Consider the following 16,971-nt stretch of genomic DNA (forward strand, 5'->3'; position numbering starts at 1 on the left):
CAGATCTGTGACGGGGGTGAGTGTTTGAAAAGTTTCAGCACTCCATCCATCATCTCTTTGTGTTTGGTTTCTCCAACTGCCCCATTCAAGGCCACAGCAGTATTTGCTATTATAACTATTTTTTCTGCCTGAACTACACACAATAATTTTGTTGCTCATAACTGCCCCTGGTGGGACACAATATTCTGCACCACCCTGTCCTTGCCCCCTTCACTTAACCAATGCCATATCATACTGCTGTATTTGCCGCCCACCAATCAAGTTCATTTGTTGTTCAGTGCTATAGATGTTCTCCCTAATTTGCTGTCACAACAAACAATGCCGTCTGCTAAATATAACCTAAGGTACTTGTTAACAACATTTCCAATGTTCTCTCTCTCTTGCCTCCCTGTGTCGCAGACCACACCACATAACACTGACCTTAGCCAGTCTATGGCATCTAACATATCACTCTGCAATGCACAGCGCACTAACCACAACAAACCACCTGCACCACATCTCCCAGACCAACAATACAACTACCACATCACACTATACCAGCCTGCCTGCCATTTGGGAACACAGTGGGACCACCAGCTGAAAAGCGAGGAGGGAAAACTCATGCAACCAACTCCTACACCACACAGCACCAGTGAATACCATCACATACCATAGATAAATCTATTGGCACACCATGCATCCTTTCCTATTCACATAGGGCAGTACCTACATTGGTCCCTTGCTAACTTTGCCACTGAACTCAAGCTAGCCCACATATGGCTGTGTCTGAACTGGGGTGGCGAAGTGAGCTAAAGAACGATGATGGATACAACCCAGATCTGTGACTGGGGGCGAGTGTCTGAAATGTTTCAGCACTCCGTCTCCTTGTGTTCGCCCTAAGTTGGCAGGGTATGCCCAGACGTGGGTCCCTTGCTTACTTTGCCACTTGATTCAACCTAGCTTGGCTGATGAGGGGTACTACCCCCAAACCGGTCCCAGGATGCTTGTTTCCATCGGAGGGAAGACCTGGCTTGGTAATTCGGGCTGGATTGTTCCCATGGGGAACAGGGTCAAGACGAATTTGCATATGGCTGGGTCTCAACTGGGGTGGCGAAGTGAGCAAAAGACCGATGATGGATTTAACCCAAATCTGTGACTGGGGGTGAGTGTCTGAAAAGTTTCAGCCCTCCGTCCATCATCTCCTTGTGTTTGCTTTACATTGCAAGGGCAGCATCCCCTGCTCACAAAGAGTTTGGTGGAGGTAAACCTCAAGCAGAAGGTAGGAGGCACCGGGACAGGGAGCACATGGAATATGTGAGCAAGAACATAAACACCTACCAGTCCCTAAACAATACAAGCAAGATGAACACACAAAACTAGTAGGGACTAATGATCTCAGGACCAGACGGTACAAGTAACTTCTGGCTACGCGCTCTCACTTTGGCAGCATCCCCGTCCTGAACTTGTCATATTCGATCTTCTGTTGCTTTATCAGAATACCTATTGTATGACAACTTTTGCTTTATGTATGTATTTCTATTTATGTTCTTATTTCTTCATGGTGCTGGACCTATAATCAATGTTGTTGACAACCTTGCATTACTCACAGTCTTGTATATTTTGCCATCTACTCTTATCGTCTCCAAGTCTTGGCCTTTGTTGTAATGTTCAAAAATTCTCTTCTGCCTCATCCTACCAGTCAACTTTTCTCTCTTTTTCAGCAATGTTAGAACTCCCGGCACCACACTTCCCCAATCCACATCTTCTTATTCTCCAGCCTTTAATTCATAGTTTTCCATTGGCACCGCGGCTCTAATCCGGCCACTGCTTGTTGGATTAACGTACTGTCTACCAAACGCCCTTCCATATTCTTATCTAGTTAATTCTTACTGATACACTAACAGTACTAGTGGCTGTTCGTAGCCATTATGTATTTGCCTGCCCTTTATTATTGTATACCTCCCATACACTGCAATCCTCTCTACCTGTGGAATTCATTACCAATACCGTAACGACAATGGTCTGCAATGTTATGCTGTCAGTCAATGCATATGTTGACCTGGAGCTCACACAACTTTCTTCGGTACAGTGCTCTGAAACTCCGTCAAGTGGAGTTAGTGCTTTATAAATCAATAAATTGTGAGTACAAACATACAGATTATGCCTGTGGGTCATGAAACGTAATCCCTTATGGTGTACCTTTAGGGTCAACCCACCCTTATGGTTATAGATATCAACAGCACCACGGAGGGAGGAGCTAAAACTAGAGAAGACTGTGCTTTATAAATACTGCAAACCCTAACCATCATGAGCATTGAATGAAACACATTGTATCTAGGGCCCCACAATGCACTCAACTTGTTCCACTACTCCAACATTTACATGAGACCCCCCTGCTCATATCATCTCGCTTTATAAAGTACAATTCCAAATGTATACAGTCTACAGCGCTTAATTTGAAGGAAAGAAAATTAAAACTACCGGGCAAAACATATTGTCACAGGCCCACAGCCGCCGCAATCAAAGCTTGGTGCGCAGAAAAACCAAGATTGTGTATTCCTGATTTCACCTTAGGCATCTTTAATCCACCACCAGACACTTGCTGCCTCTTTCAGGTTCTTTTCATTTTCTTTTCCCTTTGTCACTGTTTTCCCCTAATTCTCTCCCTCCTCCATCCCCCCTTTTGTATTTTTCTCTCTCTTAGTCTGGATCATAATTTGTTGAAGGAAAAATAACTTCTGGTTCCTAAACATGGCATAGGGTGACATTTAATATTTAGGTCTGTCCTGACAAAGATCGATATGATATGGGGTGGCGTGGATTAAGCAGTGTGAACTGACCTGAAAACATGGCTGTAGGTGTCTAAGCAACCGGTATGACACTGAAATGAGTCATTGAGCTCTAAAATAGATACCTTTTATAAACTTCACTGGTTTTCATTACGACTGGTGTACATACAATAGGAATGGCAGATATAATTTAAGATCTTGAAATTGTTATTGTTTTATTTTGTGTAAAAGTTTTAAATTAATAAAAGGAACTTTAAAAAAAATCCACCTCCACCACTGAATGAAGAGATACAGTCACTCGAACAGAACAAAAGCTGAAATCCTGATCACTGCCAATATCCTGACAGGTAAGTCTCCATTTCGAACAGTTGAGCGAGTTAGGAACCACCCCATCCCCAACTTTATCAGTGTAACATCTCTGGATATGTCTCAACACAGATCCCCACTTCGTGCACTGTATCACAGTACTCTCCAAAATTATTACTCGTCACCTCATGATGATTAGAAGGATCCTACCATGCCTCCGGTGAAGACATCGGATAAAACTTGCTAGATCCCTGGTCCAATCCCAGGTCAACTACGGATATGTCATCTACTCGGCAACACACAAAGAGGACATCCTCAAACTTCAGTGAATGCAAAATCAAACAGCTAAACTACTCCTCATCTTGAAGGTCTCTTCATATTACCCCTGCTCTCGAGAGCGGCGATGGTTCTCACATGAAGTTCAAACCACTATGCACAATTTTCAAAGCTCTAGGGGATTTTAACCCAAACCCCCCTCAGATCAGGCAAAGAAAACTGGATTGTTCCAAATGGATTCATTTGAAAGACACAGGGAGAACAAACAATCAGAATCCTTTGGTGTCCGACTATGAAACTCACTGATCCCAGACCCGAGAAACCAACCGATGTTATCCTTAAAACCAAATTTAAAGCAAGCCCCTCAAAGAAAGGTCTTCTTGGTCTTAGAATATGGCACAGATCCAACCCCTCCCTCTAAATAGAGCACATGCTCTTAAGAAGGGCAATACATTCTACTATGAGGCACAGCAAACAATATTCACAACGGGGGCTTAATATATCTGTCAATAATAGACTTTACTATTAGGGAACACAATTTTTTGCTCGTTTTACCAACCTCAGAACACAAGGCATGACTCAGCAGTGTTGAGATGTAAAATTCTAGAATACACCCACATTTCTGCAAAATGTGCATTAACCCATAGGGCTGTCTTTTATTATTAAAAATGGTGGAGTTACACAAAGTGGTGGAGCACAGATGGTGCCTCTGCGTTCGGTGAAAGCAACACAAGGTACCTATGCTCAAACTCTTATAAACCACGGTAATCTCAGGACAAAGGTAATTTTAACGGAAGGTAAGAAGGGGAGAGTTTTATCATTTGGCACACAACATTTGTAGAATGAGAATAGTAGCAACTGGGAGAGCAGATGCTAGGATTACCATAAGCAGTGTTGCTCACTCTATCAATCTCGAGTGAGTAAAAAGGGCTGACGCGCCTTGCTGGACTTCCAACCTGTAGGGTGCACAGAGATCCCATAAAGGACTACAATCAATTTAGGAGCAATTATACCAGCTCCGATCGTGGAGTCTGGCAGAGATTGGGGGAGAGGGCAAAAATGGAGCACACTTCTAAAATTACAACTTGAGAACAAGGCATGCCATGGCATCGGAGATCACACGCTGTCCCGTTCACATTTCATCCAGATCTCGCTAAACCTAAGAGTGCAGAAATGCTGACCATGTGTCCTCGACTAGCAAGGACAGTCCAGGGTTATTGAGATGGGAGTCAAGATTCCTACTCTTTTCAACAAATTAAACATGTCTTGGTTTTGCATAGAGGGTCAGGTGAGCATGAGCATCAGAGTTAACATGCCAATGAGGTGCCCAGTTTGGGCCCGCCCCCTTTTAACTGAAACCGAGCCCACAACATGATTGGACAATGTTATTGTTTAAGGAACACGCAGATTATGTTAGTTCACCAATCAAAACACAGACAAGTCAATATTAGAAAGCAAAAAGTCACAAATGTTATGAGTAAACATGAAGCATACAGAATCATCTAAACACACACTTTCTTAAAAAGATCAATTTGAGATGCTTCTCAGAATAATATTGCATAGCCATCATAACCCTCATAGCATACCATTTACAAATTGCTGGTTGCGTGTTTGCCTCCCACGTCGCTAAAAGTTTACATTTTTTTCTTTCTACCAAACCACATAGGTGAAACCCCACCACCCTGGCAGTCGGAGAAAGGCAGAGGGCAAAATGGCCCCAGTCTAAATACTTGCATCACTCCTGCGACACACATATCGTGCAAAACTTCACAATCACCACAGACCAGAGTATTGTGAAAAAGGCCACTTTATTGGGTCGGGTCTGCAGTAAATCAACCTCATAAAACATAATACATGTATGAAAAATCCCCATGTCTCACTAATACATGGTAACAAACCTGACTAAACCCCTCCCTGAAGGTTTACTCCCCCACATAACCAATTCCTACCCGCAGCTCTCACACACCCTTTCTTATTTTCCTCTTCAGCATCGCATGTCCATTCTTGCTACAGCCACCTCACCCAAGCATGCCCCCAAACTCTTTGATCTCTCATGCTTAACCAGCTAGATCAGTCCCTGCTCTGTGCTCCCCCGTCCATGAGGGATGGATACACCTGCTTGTGACTCACCATCCCGCCCAACTACCTCCTATAGGCAATAAAACTGCACCTGTCCTGCTGTGGCGAAAAACCCAAGCATACCCCATCCCAACCAACCAACAAACTGCATTGTTCCTCTCACAACCCTGCACAAGTGACAAGCCAGACTATGTGGGTGGATCAAAAATTCATTTGTGACCCCCCCACCTCCCCCAGCTTTCTAAAACTACCTACACTACTGTCCACTGGATCAAGGGGCAGCCGAAGGGTGGATGGCCGCGTCCCCCACAGGGGGACTGCCCCTCGGTGTTTCCTCACTGCCCATGGGAGGGGAGGGGTTAGTATTTTTCTGTGGCCATCCGGCCGGGAAGTTGGCAAGGGTGAGACCTCGCCTCCCCAGGGAAGACGTCCCTTCCAGGAGGCAGCTGGCTATTTAGGTAGGCAACAGACCTAGACATTCCTCTTTCATCGGCCAGCAGTAGAGTTGGTATCCTGACAGCTGGGGGTTGCCCTTACCTTGCTTCGTAGTGGCACGAGTGCAGCAACCATATTTAAAAAATACTTATAAGGTCCCAGAAGCAAGACCTATTGGCTATGCAAAGCGGCCGTGCTGCTGCGAAAGTGAAAGTGATCGCGATCACACATCAAAGCGGCCGTGGGGCCGCGAAAGTGAAAGTAATCGCGGTAAAGCGCGGCGAGCGCGCCCGCGCACATGCACTGTAGCTCTAGGCTGGCCTGGTAGCACTTTTTGGAGCCCTCTCAATAAGTCTCGCCAGACCAGCGCATGCGCTGGGTCAGGCGAGACCTAAAAAAGCATTGCGCCACAGCCTCAATACGAAATGTACAGCACGGGATAAATAATGAGATGGCAACGTAATGCCTGGTGACTGGGTGACAGCGGTTAGTCCTAAACGGTGCTACACTCGTATGATCACCCGTAAGTACCTGCATAACAGAATGTGAATAAATTTGCAATTGTTTTCCCACAAGAAAAATGTGTTGGTCTTTTGTTGATGCTGCAACTGTATTTTGGCGCACAAGTATGAGTATCGACATGTCAGATAACAGAGGGGTTAGGGGTGGAAACGCTAAGGCTGGCTCCTGACCCAGGACCCTATTATAAACTTGCTATAAATCCTGCCCTCTCTTACCTCCCTAGTTCCACTTGCCTGAATCACCACGAGGGAACCGGCCAGCAAGCATAGGCTCCCACCGGAGACTCCAGGCTACGACCGAGCACCCTTAAACGGGGTGCCCTTGCTCAAATGTTGTACATGGTCTCGATTTTATGGGCCCTCTTCTGTGGCACAATCAGAAACAAGCATTTACAATGCAATGGTCTCGGCATTGGTAAAGTTAGAGCTATTGGCATTGCTCATGACATTATTTTTGTTTATGTTTTTTGTTTTTAAAACATTTAAAGAAACGGCATTGTCATGAGCAATGCCAATAGCTCTAACTTTAACAATGCCGAGACCGTTGCATTGTAAATGCTTGTTTTTAGACTGTACACAAACTCCCTGAAGGGGTCTAACACACTGAGCTATCCTACACGTAGTGCAATGTGTAATATGCGAGCGTCTCATGGATTTCCGCAGCAGGCACACGACCCACTGATCTGCCTTACTGAGTAGCCTATGGCGTTCAGCAGCATAGAAGACGGAGATCTGTACAGTAGGCACCTACAACACCCTGCTGGAAGTACTGAAACACGTGGTGTGCATGTGATAGGCTGATCTCATCGGCAGGCTCAGTCCGAGTTTGGAGCGCGAGAGTTACAGCAGATTAGACACAGAAAACGGAAGCAGGCGCCTAACCCGCGGAACTATAGCACCAGCTGATCGTGAACTCGGGTTGCAGTTTGAATAGTTATTTCCTCCTCGCTTTCAAGGGATTACATCGTGATCCAGTCTGATGGGTCGGACAGCTCTAGTATTAGAAGCCAGAATTGTAAGAGTTCTGAAATGGATATGGAGCTAAATCCCACAACAATGTCAGGGAGTCTCTGACAGGGAGTTAGCCTACATTATTAAAAGCGCCCATTGAGACCACATATGACCCGTGTCACGGCCGTTAAAAGAACATAGGGTTGGTTACAGACAGAGATAAACCTCCTAGAAATGGAGGCTAGAAAATAAAGAGTCCGTCCTTTCGCGCCTACAGTTCTACAGGCTATCTTTGAACCGGTGCGGGGTGGCAGATCTGAGGCTTAACTCACCCGCAGCCAGGAAACATGGTATATCCCGCTGATCTATCCACATCCAGAAATAGTGCTAGTTCTCACTGCACATACCTCCCTGTCCCCTCTATCCCGCCTGGAGAGGTGTGAGGATCAACAAACATCACAGGGGAGAGGCCCGCTGCTCCGGCTCCCGGGCCGGGGCCCCCCCGCAGCGCTTCTCCTCGCCTCCCATGGCTTTCCCCTACTCATCTTGACTTTATCTCCTGTCGACTGCAGGAGGGGGTGTGGTGGTGGAAGTGGGAGGCCATGAGGCAGCAAGGGGCGTGGCGCATCTGCGTGTGACACAATGACGGGGCACTGGAGCAGGAACCATTTTCGAGGGGGAGGTGTGAGGGGAAGGGCAAGGAAGGGGTGAAGGTACCCGCTCCTGGGGGAACATGGGTACAGACAGTAGCTTGGGCAAACCCCGGTACATCCTCGAATTCTATACTTTCTAATGACTATCAGTTTGGTGCGAATACCACCTTAATTTGCACTATATTTACAACCTGAATACTAAGAAATAAAGCAAAATTGGTCAAAACCCTGGAAATTATTGCATCCAATTTTATACCAGCGCAAAACATGGAGATAACTGATAAGTCCATGAAATACCTCGGAATGAGAGATGCGCCGGAGGTATGTCGGAATGCTTTTCTGCGAATGTCTTTGTGCTGCGGGTATATCGGGAACGGAGCGCGCCTGCTTTAATTCCCTGTTAACGCCCTGCTGTTTTAGAGCGGAGCGGAGACTCCGGGTTACGGAATGAGCACGGACGCTGCCCATGACGCGGGTCCGTCACCTCAGCGGCCAAGCACAGAGCTCCTGCCGTACAGTAGGAGATCAGGTGAGGGAGCAACGCCGGGACACCACCGCCTTTCTCCGAGGCACAGCAGAAAATGCCTCGGAGAAAGGGAGTGTCCTTTTCGGATTGGGGGGCGTGTTTTGCTGTTGTCTCCTCCCTGAGACTTCTCGCAAAAAACACGCCCCCCGATCCGAAAAGGACGGGGCAGGATTAGAGTGACGGGACCTCTTCTCCAATGGCTGGCCAGCATTTACTAGGCCAGCCAATGGAGAACAGGGAAGAAGAGGGGCGGGTTCAAGCCCCTCTTCTCCCAAGTCATTATGTCTCGCGAGCGAGACTGCGCAAGCGCAGCCATCGCTAGCCGAGACCTAAAAACTGATGTAATGAGCTGCTCCAGTCCAGGTTTTTTCTTTGACTTCTAGGACTTGTAGTCCTGGTTCTATAATGGAATAAACAAAACTACAATTGCCAGGATTCAAAGAGAAAACTTGTCTGGACTTGCTAATCACACATGTGACACTTGGCAGGGCTTACCATCCTTTTTAAACTTTATTAAAAAGTATTCTTCATCTCCAGCAGTTTATCCCGGCCTGTTTTATCGTTTGCAAAGTCCTGCTAGTTACACTTTCGCTTTTACATGTGTAACTCTGAATACGAAAAAAAGTATTCAATGAGCTGCAGAGGTAACATTGGTTTTATGCGCAAAACAAATAAACCAACTGTCCAATTTATGTCGGGCCTAACCCAGTTTCAAAATCTGGTCACCATACATGAGAATACATATTTAAAGAATCGGGATAGGCTGATCAACCAATGGCGTAACACTAAACGAGGGCGGTCCCTGAGACTTGTACATTTCACAAACATTCATGGGGGCATATTTACACGGTGGCGATAGAAAATTATCGCCGCTTTTGCGGCCGTTTTCGGCCGAAAAACGGCGATAATTTTATCGCCTTATTAGCAAGGTCACGCTAACGCGTGAAACCTTGCATTAGCGCCCAAATTCTAAACGCCCAGCTTTGCATCTCTAATGAGATGCAAAGTGGACGTTCCTGACCTGACATGACAGGAGAAATGTCGCTAAGCGACATTTCTCCTATCATCAAGCCCCACGCTATGAAGCATAGCGGCAGGAAAAGTAGCGATAACCCCTGTTATCGCTACTTTCCTTACGCCTGCTTCAGGACTGACTTTGCCATGATATCCTATGGAAGGTGGATATCATGGCTAAGTTTGTGGGGCCCTATCAACAAGCTAACGCCACATTGCGTGAGATAATCTCACTTTAGGCAGTTAGCGCTAGGATTTTTATCGCTTTTGAGATAAGCGCTGCTAATAGCACGCTATCTCAGCGATAAAAATCCACGCTAGCCGGCGATAATTATCCTAGCGCTAAGTGCGCTTAGCGATAATTATCGCCGGTTGTTGCTGATATGCCCCATGGTTCTTTGGCTGCATGGACCCCAGGAGGGTCTGCAGCGGGCCTGTGTTCAATTCTAGCTGGCAAAAGTCAACCTGGAGCAGCTCTGAGTCGTGTGTGCAGAAATAGGTACATGAACGAGGCTCCCACGCGCTCTCACTCTGAGCCCCAAAGCCCAACTTTTTTTCTCGACTCTCTACATTTTAGCCAGGCACGTGCAAACTCGGCCCTCAAAGTATCCCTGCAAAATCAGTATTGTCCCCAGATGACCAGCGTGCACATCACAATGAAGGAGAAAACAAGTCCTAAGGGGTCTGTTTTCACAATCGAGCCAGGGCTCAGGTTTCACTGAAAATACACACAGCCCCTGGACTCCTCCCCCGTCCCCTCCCACACGGAGCACGTCCTCCCCCCAAACTTTGGAGAAGGCGGAGGGAGGTGGTGGCTACAGCTCAGTAGACAGTAAACACAGCCCTAAGACCCGCCCCTTTAGCCAGAAATCTAGGAGGCGAGGCAGCATGGCTTTTAAACTTTAGTGCGTTCCACAACTTTCATTTCACAAAAAGAACCAGCGTAAAGTTAGTAGAGCGCGTGGTTCGCTCGGGAGGGCACACGGTCCCATCTTCAAATACAAACAGAGCTTGTTACAGGAAGTTCAGGCACACAGAGGATCCGGTTTCGTTGATCGCCCAAGGCGGCCTCTTCCCCCAGCTACCTCCCCTCTGCACAGGAAATGTTTGTGTCTGAAAGATCAGGAGTGCAGATCCCCTGCCCAGGGTGCGATACCACTCAGTGCACCCAAAACACTCGACTAAGTTGCCTAACTGTATCACTTTACATTAGAGACCGGAAGTATTTATGTAGCCGATTCAAGGAGCTACAAGAAAGAAGTTATGTCACAGCGCTAGATCACAGAAACGTCTTTCGGAAAAGCTGTCAACAGACAAATGCGCCCCAACCCAGTGAAAGCGGAAACCAGAGAGGGCCAAAACAAAATGGAACCAGGCCAAAAGACATAGATACTTCAAAATTAAGCCTCAGGACCCAATGGTGCCATCGACAGGGCACTGGAAAGAATACCAAGTTTGTGTTTCGTTTAGATCTCTTCCCCCTCTCATTAAATTGCCCTTTCACTTTACCTCCATGTGCAACATCTAATGAGGTACCAAGTGGAGCAGTGACATCTGGGCAACCCTCAGCCATTCCAGTTTTTTTATACCCCACACAACTCTGCTTTGCAGGGAAACACAATCGAAAGGAAAGTTACACAAGATAATAGCTCAACAAAAAAACACGGACTTGCAGAAGGTGTTTATAACGTCTGCACTGGTTGAAAATGTCGCTGCAGAAACGGGCAGATTGTTCAAACGATCTTGCCGATGTCATTCATTTAAAAAAAAAAAAAAAAAGTACTTTACCCCTATGCTTAATAAGCATTTCCTTCTGCAGCTCCTAGTTATGTATTTTTAGTGACCGCGCTGAGTATTTGGGTTTTGAACACCTTACTAGCAAGCTCTGCTGCTTAGCTTTAAAATTCTAAAATAAATATATTTAATTTAACCCCACGCCCTTTCTTCTCAGCCCCCTTATGCAGCAATCAGCGCATTGCTAACCCTGCTTTGTGTGTAGCGTGTTTTGTTTATTGCTGCTCTGAGTGAACTGCAGTGGAGGCGCTGTTTGCTTTTCTTTCCCCTTGATGGTTAATTCAATAAACCACATTTCCAGCTTCTCTTAAATGTGTATTTGCATGGAGGGTGGCTACTGCTGGAGTTTAAATTGAAGAGAAACCTGCCTGTCACTGATCAAGCAAAAATGAATGGACCTTCGAAGATGTTTTTCTTTGTAGTTTTTAAAATGCCCCATGGGTGATAAGGCGGTACAAGTCAGTGGCTCTCAATAAAAATGCATCTGTTTCACCACGCTTTTGAAACGTCTATTGCTAAGGTACTGGAAAGGCGGGCAGGGATGTTAAGCATCGTGGTCGTGCAGGCTTGGGTAGAGAGGGCAAAAGGCACACAATTGATGGAGGGAATGCAGAACAAACCAAAACATTCACCCTCTGTCCATCAATTGTTCTTTTTGCATTTGTCACCCTGGGTGGAGAGGGGGCAGGGACAGGGGCTGCAACCCGACCCTTGTCCAAACTGCGACTGCAAACAGAGAAAGCAAGGGGGCTGGCTGCGTCCTTGATAATTCCAGTGAGGTGCGGGGGAGGGAACTTGGCGACTCCCCCCCTCCAGATGCGCCGACCTGAAATACACAGCCTATAAGGCTGTGCAGGTCTCCCAGCCAGTGATAGAGGGGGCGTGCAGAGTGAGTACACAGCTGCAGCTCCTCCCCTGGAAGCAGTGCGGAGTCACCAACATCACCACCGTATTTTTATAGTGAAACACACACCCCACTTGTGGGCGCGGAGATTGGTACACCTAACAGGAAAAGGGACAGAGACGGTTACACTGTTCAAGAGGGCATTGTCAGGGATAGGCCCACCCACGAACCATCTCGTGCACCACTCAGGCGGCAGTAAGGAACTAGAAATAAATGAAAGGTGTGTGCGTTAATGTGACTGAAAACCCAGCAGCCATAGGCTGACATCCCGTATGTATGTGATACTTCGCAAACAGGGAGTCAAGCAAACAAATGCACCGAGGGCGCGCCGAAAGCATGCTTATTTATAAATGTGATACAAATGTGTAAAAATCTAGTTTAGATACTTGGTAAAAGCATATAAAATGAAACATTGTAAATGTGCGCGAACTGAACACTTCCATTCGTAATTTGTAAAACAGTGACTACACCTCAATGAACGGTGGGACAGGAACACGTTGAAAAAACTTAACTGTGCAAACCCTGAATATTCCCTAGCACCGACACTAATGGTACTCAAACACACACCACTACATGTCACAACAAGGTTATCAGTCTCCCACAGAGCAAACACACATTTGCCCAAAGTTTTCACATCCGTGGCCCGTACACTGTAGCCCCGCCCCATGGGACACCCCGCCCCACCTCCACTTTTTTAATGTAAACACAACACCTCTGAACCATGCCAAATGAGACGAGATTCTCAGTCGTGGTTGGATCGTGCAGCCTGGGGTGAACTTCCTCGGGGGCAGCAGAGAGCAGTGCTCTGCTACCCCCAGGAAGCGCTGCACATTAGTGCCACAACTTACGCATCCTATTCTAAGACATTTTTTGCAAAGGTAGAAACGACGAGGGGAAGGTTCGTTGTATTTTAGAACTGCAAAAAGAGGAATGCGAAGCATTTAAAGACACGGCAGACAGCGTGGGAACAATGTGACAAAGATAATGCACAAATGTACAAACTTGCTTATCAGACCCTAGCAATTTTGAACCACCTCGATGCGCTTTGTGGCATACAAGGATGCAAGGGCAGTCCCTCGTAGAACCTATACAGGTGGCCAACATATATTAATTTGTTATTTACTTGAGATAATGGTATACACCATTCGATACAGAATTAATAACAGTGCATGGCTAGAACCCACCCCAGGGGTGACTCTTACAGGGTAACTTTGTGTCCATGGACGCCACCCGGAACGTTGTTCATGGCTGTGCGCCCCCCTTTGTGTCCCTGCACCCGCCCCACCACAACTCCCAAGGTCTTACCATGATGAGTGTGTGGTTCCGCTGCTCTGTCGCCTCCGCCTGCTCCTTGCCAGGCTGCGGCTTGTTACCTCCGGGTCCGCCGCCTCCGGGGCCCCCTGATCCTCCGGGGCCCTTCCGGTTGCGCTGCTCCAGGCTCCGCTGATAGAGGCTCACCGTGTCCCGGCGCTCCATGTCGCGCTGCTCCGCCTGGCCGTGCTGGTAGCGGCTCTCGCAGTGGCCATGGTGCCGCCGGCAGCCCTCGATGCGCTGCCGCAGCCGCTCCACCACCGCGCTGTGCTTGGGCACGGCGCCGCTGCAGCCAGTGCCCGGCGCATGGGGGGGCGGCGCGGGGCTGCCGCTGTCACTGCCCAGGGCACCGAGCAGGGCGGCCCCTCCGCCCACCAGGCACAGGCTGGAGGAGGCAGCAGCAGCGGGGGCCGCGTAATCCCCCATGCCGCTCCCCGCGCACACTATTTTGGAAGAAGTTTTCTGGGCCACCTCGCGAAAGACCCCCAACACCACCCCCACTCTTTCAGTCCTCCTCGCCTCCTCTCAAGCCGGGAGCTGCTGATGGGGGTTACACGAAATCATGCCCCTCATGCATGACGGCGGATCTCCTTCCAGTCTGGAATAAAAGCGTGCACTAGTGAACCTCCAAAGAGGGAAGGGGCAGGAAGGGATCCCCAGGCAGTTCCAGTGACCCGGCGGCAGGGTCTCAGACCTTCGCCAGGCTCCCTTCCTCCAGGAGCTGCAGTGGGGTCAGGTTGAACACCCCTTGTAAAACTGTCTCCTTCCAACCAGGAAAAAAAAGTGACTCTCAGAAGAGTAGGAGGCTGGCAGGAAGAGGGACTGTAACTGCTCCTGTGCCCCTTCGCACCTCACTCGCTGCCTACTTTCTTCCTCTTCTTCATGTTTGTGCATTCCACTTTTTGGGCAGATGAGCTCCATGGGGGTTGGGGCATTCTTTCCAAATGCAAAAATCCAGTGTGTTTACGAACAGCAGAGATCTGCGGGTCCAAGAGTCCACTGAGGTGCGATGCGCGAGAGTCAGGGAGAAAAGTTGATATTTTCAAAGAAACATTATGATTCCCCGGTGCGAAAGTCAATTAAGACATTGACACACTGCTTCTGCAAGGTGTAATAAATACTCTTAATCTATAAAAGACTCGTGGTGCGTAAAGACGAGAGCAATGCCAAATTGGACCACGCAAAGATAAACAGTGGAGCGTCCTCAGTAAGCCACGGTTCTTTCAAAACACCGTTCCCCTCAAAAATAAAAAGTTTGCATTCGACCAACCAAGCGGGTCTAAAACAACTTTCAAGACTCGGTTTAATTGTGAGGTGTGAGTAAATGCAGGGGGAAACGATAGGAACAACTTGAGGGTAAAATCATCACGGTGAACGAGTTTAAACTGAACACATTTCTGGAGACCAGCACAGAGGTTTCTGGCAGAGCCGCCTGGTGTGCGTGTATTATGCTGCTGTTCCTCCCGCTGCTGCCACCATCACAATGAGACGAGGCTGGACGCCGCCTCCCACAGGCAGGCGGAGGGATACCACCGGCACTACTGTAAACACCAGAAACAGGAGGGCAGGTCTTGCGGAAACGCATCATGCCGACCTACAATCAAAGAGGCAGTATCAAATGCGGCGGCCATCTTATAGCTAAAAGGTGAACTGTAAATTAGCGGGCAAGCGGTCTTTCCTAAACATGCGACAAGTCGAAATCGCGCAAAATTTGAATAGAAATGTTTGTCTTGCAGAGTTATATACCATGTACAATTAAGAACGTTTATTAGTAGGCGTCGTATTATTAATACAATGTCAATGCCACATGGTTTCTTAGTACATTTGCGTAGAAACTTTTCTGAGTCAATATGTTTAACACTTTCACAAGTGGCCAACTACACTGAATTTTCTTCTCTTCGTATTTTATTGCTGATTCGTATTGGATTGAGAGTCTGTTGCACGCGGTGGGCGGGACGTCCATCATTCCGAAGGGCACACAATTTAAAAGACAGCAGATTTTAGAACATGAGCGCCTCCTCTTAGCTTTCCTCACCTAGGTTTTCAGCTATTTAGCCTGCGAGAAGGAAGATGCGAGCCCAAGGGAGCTATATGGACAAGAGGCTGCGCGTGCAGTGGTCAGCTTTCGATCCACATTCTGTATTGTTTGTTTATGGAACGCTCGATTCTGAAGGAGGGTGAGATGCGATGTATTTAAGAGCTAGTGCCACACTTCATAAACATAACTATTTGTTTTCAGTGATAGTAACACATAACAGGATTATTATCGCTGATTGATATGTATAATGTACAGTTCACTACTACTAGATGGCAACATTTCGAAGCCGAAAGGAGGGCACTAAATTGTGGGAATGACCGAATTATTAACCGGCAATCTCCATAAATAAACATTTAAGAACTTTTTAAGAACTTAAAAATACAATAACAAGTGTGTTCATTTGGGGGGAGACTTTACAAATAATACATTAACTAATTATATACTTTCATTTCCTAAAAATATGCCTTAAACTTTGTTGTTGATCAGCAAGTGCCTGGCACAGAAATAAAATGTGACCCAAATTGTTGCTCATCTTCGTTAGAGAGGGAAGATATCCACTGATCAAAAGAAAGCCTCTTGCATAAACCTAGTACTGCGTCATTAGCTTTTTTGGGACGCGGGGAACCCAATAATTTTGACACTCAACATTTTTCTCAACAGGACACCCCCAGTTTCGATTAATCAGAGGCCATGTTATACTTCAATTTCCCCAGGGTAAGGCATCTCCCCATACATTAAAAATATCAGAAATTTAATTGATTAAACGAAGGGCCCATTCAGTAAATAAGTTCTATATCAGCAAAATGGTTAAAGAGTTTTATAACTAAATTCAAAAGTAAGGCAATACAGAGTCCATGCAATGAAGGCTCTCGGTAAGTAGGTAATACAGAGGAATACAAAAATTAGTCTAAGTCCCTAGTGAGCAGCAAGGTCGGAAAAGAAACGGACAGCATCCCGAGTAGAACAGGAAAGAGTTTGACTCACCCCCAAAATCAATATTTAAACAAGCATTGGCATAGCCAATAGGTCTCGCCTTTGGGGCGTTATAAGTGTTTTGACAGAGCTATGGGCTTTGTTAACATTTTTAATATGTGTTGTATAGTATTGTGAATGTTGTGCAGCATGTTTAAAAGTTATAATACAAAAGTTTTATAACCATTTCTGGCACCTTATATATAACTTAAAAAAACATTATATACAACTGAAGTATCGTAGGTTAGGTTTGCTCTATAAGCATCAGTATTAATAATTAAGTGCCTTGGTGAGTCCCGGAAACCACCAGCTCAAATTAAGCACTGTAGGTTACAAAATGCAAAAAGCATATTAAACGGCATGCACAATAACAGCATCGCAGTCTATAAATAAAAGCTTTATCAGAAATGAGTTTTACTTGTG

At 46.7% G+C, this 16,971-nt stretch overlaps 1 protein-coding gene across 2 annotated transcripts in view; it reads right to left on the minus strand.

Annotated features, from left to right (window-relative positions):
- MAML3 (mastermind like transcriptional coactivator 3) overlaps positions 1-15,038 on the minus strand; it is a 529,880-nt gene extending 514,842 nt beyond the window's left edge. Inside the window, exon 1 of one of the 2 annotated variants that reach the window (XM_085641363.1) lies at positions 13,533-15,038. In XM_085641363.1, the coding sequence (XP_085497489.1) occupies positions 13,533-13,964 (432 nt within the window). In that variant the 5' untranslated portion in view covers positions 13,965-15,038. The remainder of the gene's footprint in view (positions 1-13,532) is intronic. The other variant, XM_085641361.1, reaches the window with a different exon arrangement.
- Between the last annotated feature and the right edge of the window lie 1,933 nt (positions 15,039-16,971).

This window comes from Triturus cristatus, chromosome 2_2, assembly GCF_964204655.1.
Source record: "Triturus cristatus chromosome 2_2, aTriCri1.1, whole genome shotgun sequence".
Taxonomy (NCBI): Eukaryota; Metazoa; Chordata; class Amphibia; order Caudata; family Salamandridae; genus Triturus; species Triturus cristatus.